General features: G+C 41.0%; 1 protein-coding gene across 1 annotated transcript in view; it reads right to left on the bottom strand.

Annotated features, from left to right (window-relative positions):
* The window catches only part of SKA2 (spindle and kinetochore associated complex subunit 2), a 23605-nt gene extending 17722 nt beyond the window's left edge, over nt 1-5883 (bottom strand). Inside the window, exon 1 of the mRNA XM_012648434.1 lies at nt 5745-5883. Within this exon, the coding sequence (XP_012503888.1) occupies nt 5745-5777 (33 nt within the window). The 5' untranslated portion in view covers nt 5778-5883. The remainder of the gene's footprint in view (nt 1-5744) is intronic.
* Between the last annotated feature and the right edge of the window lie 1194 nt (nt 5884-7077).

Below are 7077 nucleotides of genomic sequence, written 5' to 3'. Positions count from 1 at the left end.
GCTCAGGCTGGTCTCGAACTCCTGAGCTCAAACAATCCGCCCGCCTCGGCCTCCCAGAGTGCGAGGATTACAGGCGTGAGCCACCGCGCCCGGCCCAGCATAGATTTTTTTTCACACATACATTTATCATGCTACCCAGCAATTCCATCCCTCAGTATTTACCCAAAAGAAATGACAACATCATGTCCACACAAAGAGGTACTTCAATGTTCACAGCAACCTTATTCATAATAAGCAAAACTGGGAAATGATCCAAAGTCCACAATTTGGTGAATGCATAAACAATTTGTGATATTCTATAGTGGAATACTACTCAGTAATTAAAATTGTCTAGCTACTAATATATACAAAACGGATGAATCTCAAAAGCATTATGCTAAAAAGCCAGACACAAAAGGCTGTATACTGTATGATTCAATTTATATGAAATTCTAGAAGGCAAAACTAGATATTGGTAGTTGCCAAGGAGTTTGGGAAGAAGTTGACTGCAAAAGGAAAGGAAGTTAGGGGGTCTCACTATGTTGCCCAGGCTAGACTCTAACTCCTGGGCTCAAGTGATCCTCCTGCCTCAGCCACCAGAGTAGCTGGGACTATAGGGGAGCTCCACCATACCAGACCACAAAGGAACTTTTTTTTTTTATTTCAGCATATTATGGGGGTACAGATGTTTAGGTTATGTATGTTGCCCTTGCCCCCCCCCCGCAAAGGAACTTTTTAAGGTGATGGAAATGTTGTACTATATCCTGGCTTGTGATAGTTACATGATTACATACATTTGTCAAAACTCATTAAATTGTACATTTAAAATTGGTGAGTTTTGCTAGGTCCAGTGGCATGTACCTGTAACAAAACCAGCCGTGCAACATAGCAAGACCCTGTCTCTACAAACAAATCAAAAAATTAGCTGGGCATGGTGGGGGCACACCTATAGTCCCAGCTTCTCAGGAGGCTGAGGGAGGAGGATGGTTTAAGCCCAGGAGTTGGAGGTTACAGTGAGCTATGATGATGTCACTACACTCTAGCCCAGGCAATAAAGTGAGACTCTATCTCAAAAAAACAAACAAACAGGCCAGGCAAGGTGGCTCACACTTGTAAACCTAGCACTCTGGGAGGCTGAGGTGGGAGGACTACTTGAGGGCAGGAGTTCAAGACCAGCCTGAACAAGAGCAGAGACCCTGTCTCTACTAAAAATAGAAAAATTAGCCAGGTGTAGTGGTGCACCCCTGTAATCCCAGCTACTCGGGAGGCTGAGGCAGTGATCTAAGATGACACCACTGCACTCTACCCCAGGGGGACAGAGTTAGACTCTGTCTCAGAAAAAAACAAAAACAAACAAACAAAAAAAAACCAAGGACTCTTAGGTTTTAAACTCAAACATTTCCTATAATACACAAAATTAGTGCCATTTAGGCTTGGGGCAAGTTACCACAGGAAATATACAGCAGAGATTGTTTTCATCACCTACCCAGTACATCATAAAATTCAATTAAATAAAACCTAAGATTTACCAGAACCTATACAAATCTTTAACAGAAAACAGAAAATTGTAAAGATACTACTCATTCAGAAAAGCCATAACAACTTAGATATAAAAAGTATTCTCTCAATATGTTTCATAATGCAATACAATAGTGAGCTTTTAATTAGTTTTTCTTTTCAAATTGTGACTTTCTAAAAGGTACACTGTTAGTAACAAAATTATAGTTTTCAGCAACAAAGGCTGTGGTAAATTATTCACAGATATTGAAGAAAGACGTAAGGCAAGAATCAAAATTCTGGCGTGCGTCCTGCTTTCAGATGCTTTGACAATACTATTGCACTGCTAGCTGTAAAGTACAGTAGTGCAATAAAGTCAGAGCATTCGTTAGCAGTAATAAGTAGGAAAGGAACACAAAAGCATCTTCCATCAGTTGAAGCTTCAGTGTGAAAAGAATTTAAAGTAGGGTTGCCATTTTGGACAGAAGACATCCAAAACCAAAAAACATTTATATTAATATTTAAAAAGAAAGAATAAGACTAAAATATCAAAGTGAAATCATTTTTTGATAACTAAAACACAAATTAACATTCAAACAGAAACATGTATAGGTGTAAAAAAGAATTTTGTAAATATGTCCTAAGCCTTAGAGGTAATCAACATGTTTATTGTTAATACCTTAGGATTGGTATTAACAAAACTGGTTATAATTACTACTAAGGCAAAATTGTGAAAAATGTTTCTGGTCTCTGCAGAGATGTTGATTAGCTCCTTCTCCAAGGCAACTGACCAACTGCCATATATAATGAGCCCTTTGAATAAGAATATTAAAGAAAACAAATGAAAAGTAAATAAGAAGTTTCTCAGTCTCTCCATATTCAATCTATCACTCTGGAATCTAAACTACAATAACAAAAAAACAAAAAGCACTTACCATCTCATGGCTTTTCATCTCATGCGTTTACTGAGGGCTATTATAACAAGGGAAGAGACTGCCAGGGAGGGAATCAGTGTGCTCTCAACAGAACAACATTAATTCCATCTAAATGAATACTATGGGTGAAATCAAGGTGTTGTTAAGAAAAAAATAGTAAATGAATACTATAGAAGGAGATTTTAAAATTTCAGTTAACTCCCAAAATATCTTAAATATAGGAGGAAAGCCATTTCCATTTCCTTCAAATTTAGAAATATCAAAGAGAAAATCATGACCGAGGGAGGCGGGAGTTTTAAGCCAATTAACATTCTAACCTTTTAGAATGTTAATCAAAAGTCAGATATAAACCCAGAAATAGAAATAGTATCATAGTATCACATTGCATCATCTTTTGTGTACAATCAGTAGTCGTACCCCAAAAGGAGGGCACTAGGCAAATACCACTTAATCAATAAGTGAAGAAAAAATTTAGAGAACAAAGACTGCCCTACAATGAGCTTATTCCCCCATTAGTAATGTTGATTGATACAGAAATACATTCTCTTTGTTTTCACCAACCTCCCTTTAAATGGTTCAGTTCAGCTAGTTGGTTGGATTGAGCCTACCAAGAAGTGGACTCATTCAGGATAGCTGGAACATGAGGGTCTTGGCCGCAAATCTTAGGCCACATAACTGAAATTATAGAATATTTAACTCTGCTAGTCAAGTATCAGGTTTTAAAGACAAGTGTTTAAAAGAGAAATGTTTACCTTTCTGAATTGGAAGTTAAAACAAACAAGAGAAATACAAAAATTTTTTAAATTAAGAGGACTAGGCTATCTACAAAATTAGGATAAACTCTTTCTTTTTTTGAGAAAAGGCAGTTGGACTGCAGGGACAGGATCATAGCTTACTGTAGCCTCGAATTCTGGGGCTCAAGCAATCCTGCTGCCTCAGCCTCCCCAGTGGCTTGAACCACAGGTGCTCATCACCATACCCCGCAAATTTTTTTAAAATATTTCTTTGGTAGAGACGGAGTCTTGCTATATTGCCCAGTCTCAAACTCCTGGCCTCAAGCGATCCTCCCACCTCTGCCTCACAAAGGGCTGGAATTACAGGCACGTCACTGCGAATAACCCAACCAAACCACCCAACAGCCCAAGACCGAAGACAGAGGGGCTCTGCACCTTCTTTTCAAAGTTAAATAGTATGCATTCTCTTTTCACCTATTAATAATCAATACTGGCTCCTTGGCAAATCCTTTATTTAAGTAATGTAAAACCAAAAGTCAGAAGATTGCCAAGGAAATCATTTACCTTTAGAATGTTAGAAACTAACATGGTTCACGGATGTAACATTTTTTCTAAAAGCACATAGCAAATCTGAAGGTGAGAGGCACTGTCTTCTACTATCTAGTCAATAAAGAGCAGTAATATTAAAAATCATGATAAAAGTCCAAATACATTTTTAAACCCTAATATTAATAATTATGGAAACTAATAACTTGAAAGAAAAAAACAACTACCACTAATTTAATTGCAAGGAATTTAAGAAAAGAAAAGCCAGGCACAGTGGTTTGAGCCTATAATCACAGCTACTGAGGAGGCTGAGGTGAGAGGATAGCTAGAGGCCAGAATTTCAAGACCAGCAACCAGGGCAACATAGCAGAGACCCCAGTCTCTTTTAAAAATGTAGATATACATATACATATATACACATATATATGTTATATATATAGTAGGACTAACAGCATATTTTACTATCTCTGTGAACTTGGGCAAAAAAAGGGACGGGAAAAGAAAGAAAAAAAACTCTTTTTTCTTCTTCTCTTCAAAAAGAATTTAAAAACTGCCCCATCATTCAAACACTATCTAAAAGCTTAAAAGTCTGGCTACCTATAATTTTCTAAAACCTCCCTTTTTCAAGCTGTTTACTTAATCCTTGTTCCCTTAAAATAGAATTTGATCAATCTAAATAAGTCCTGTGGTAATACTGACTCTATTGCAAAGGCCAGAAAAAGCTTAAATATTAACCAGTCAACTTGAGAAAAAAAAAACAACCTGTTAAAAGCAGAAATAACATCTAACAATTAAGCAGAAATACCTACATCTAGAGGAAGGAATTCAGAATGGAAAAGGGGCATGACAAAATAAACATTTATGCCTGTTGATAGAATCAAATTATTAATACAACACTTAGCATTTTGTTTGTTTTTTAAAAGGCAGTTAATGATAAAAATAAAACTTTGACCAAAAGGTCATTATTACAGGTTTGAATATCTGAAGAAAATTTTTCCTTCTTCCCTGCCAATTCTCCCCACCCCTCTCCATTCTCACACCCCCTCCATAAAGAAAATTTAAATACAAAATGTTTAAAAGCAAATAAAAGCTTTCAAATCAAATTTGTATATTAGAGGCACTCCAATTCATTAACACAGAACAAGGCAACGAAGAAGAAAAAAGCGCGGGCGATCAAGCTAAGCCGGAAATCTAGGGACCGGAGGGAGGGGATAAAGAGGACTAGAGAGGGAAAGATCCTTAAAGAAAACTAGAAGGACAACCTCCCAGATTGGCGCCCTAGTGCAGGCCAAACACGCCAGCAATAACGGGAGTCCTTTCCTATTCTTCGCCCCCACCTTCTGCTTTCACAGATGAATGAAACTGGGCAACTAGAGAGCAGCGTTCTTACCCTGTACCAATCCCGCCCGCGCTCCAGGAAAAGAGCTCGTGGTTCAGATCCCCATCGCTCACACCTCTCCCTCACCCAAGGTTTGCCACCTCTGGGCCAAACAGAAATGGGTCTAGGGGCTTCCCTGGCCGCTAAGAAGTTGTGCAAGCAAGTGTAGCATCCTTCCTCAGACTTTCTCAGCTTGTCTTTGAGAACTTGAACGAACAGTTCAGCCCCGAAAGGATTTCTTCCCGCCCTCCTCGGTTTATTCTCCACCCCACCCAGCATCCCCCTTTCTAGGAGTGTGAACGACCGCTCCTATTCGTGGGGCGTTTAGAGAACGTTCCAGTCACATCTTTTTTTGGTGGAAACAGAATGCTGTCTGCACCAGGCGCAGCTCCTTAAGGAATGGAAAGGTGAGGGTGAGGAACAAGGAATTCCAAAGGCCCCGCACCCTCAGCATCTCCCGCCATTTCCCTCACGAGTTTCCCGGATGTAACCCCTTCCCCCGCGGCGGTTTAGACACCAGGCGGTGGCGGCTCCCTTTGGTGCAGCAGGAGGGAACTAGACTCTGGTCCAGCCTCCGCCGCCCAGAGTTTCCGGCGACTCCAAATTGCGCCCCAACTTCGGGGGCCACTGGGGAAAAATAAACTACCTAGCAGATCTCCTTTACTTTGCACTCACCATCAGTTCCAGCTTATCGACCTCCGCCTCCATGTTGAATAGTTGACATTCCTCAGACCGCGGCGGCGCTTAAGCCGCTAGCCGTACCAGCACTGAGGGTCTCTATTGGACAGCTGTCACTCAAAGACTCGCACTCATTGGCTCCTCGGTTCCACTCGCGCCCGCCCATTGGCGACTAGGTAACGCCCCTCCGCATGAAACACATTTTCCTGTTGGGCAGAGACACAAAACGCCTCAGGAGGATTGGCTGCTGTACACATTTTTTTTTCCATTGGCTGCCTCCTCTTCTCTACTTTCAATTTTATAGTTAGAGCTCCGCAGAGACGGGCTGGCGATTGGTGCAATCAGAAGAAGAGCCAACCAATTACACAAAAGCTTCCACCGACAGCATAGGGGACGTGACACACCTTCTTTCCTCTCCTGCGACCCCTCCCCTTCTCTCCCGCCTGCTTCTTATTCATACTAGAAGCGCCTCAGCTCTCATTGGCTGGGGCATTGTGCTACCTCAGCCAATCACAAGCCAGTCTATTCCCCTGCACTACCGAGAGAGCGAATCGTGGAGAGACCGTGTCTACGATTGGTCCCTCCATGACAAGGATTTAATTTTGAATTTTTCTTGACGGAGTAGGAGAGGCCACTGCCTGGACTCCATCTAATCCCCAGGCTCTTAGACTAGTAAGTGCAGGGACTATTCTTTCTTTGTTATCTGGGCTCGGGTCTTCCGTAGCTGGGCCTGTCGTTGCTTGTACTCTAATGGCTTAAGGAAGTGGGGACTTGGGCTAGACGAAGAGAGGGGATGGAGGGGGGAAGGGGAGGTTTGGGACTAGGGAAGAAGTGCTCGGCCTGGCTCCCTCCTAACCATACTTCCATTTAATGAACACTCCGCAAAATATATTTGGGAGCAAATTATCGGGCTCCACCCAGACTTACGGAATCAGAATATGCATTTTAACAAGATTCCACCCAGCGATTCTTATGCACATTAAAGTTTGAGAAGGTAAATTTTCTGTGTTTAAGTAACATTCTTGACTGGGAATATTACTATATTCCTTGATATCGTCTGGAATTCTGTAAGAATGTCAATTTAAAAAGTGTGACCTGTTTACTGCATGCCTAACACTGTGCTGGACGAGACTTTAGGGATCGGCAGTCTCTTTACAGAAACAAGACAGTGACTAAAAAAGCAATGCTGCACAGCATAAAACGTAAAATTAAATATAAACAAGTACCAGAAATGTCGCTATAGGTGTTCAGGAAGGATCAATTGAACTGGTAATGGAAATCGATTAATTGACTGAAGGCTATTTGTGGGGGAGTGTAAGAGATCTCCATA

Source organism: Propithecus coquereli, unplaced genomic scaffold (genome assembly GCF_000956105.1).
Source record: "Propithecus coquereli isolate 6110/MARCELLA unplaced genomic scaffold, Pcoq_1.0 Scaffold285, whole genome shotgun sequence".
Lineage (NCBI taxonomy): Eukaryota > Metazoa > Chordata > Mammalia > Primates > Indriidae > Propithecus > Propithecus coquereli.
The sequence above is the reverse complement of the archived record's forward strand: the minus strand, read 5'-3'. Positions and strand labels throughout refer to the sequence as shown.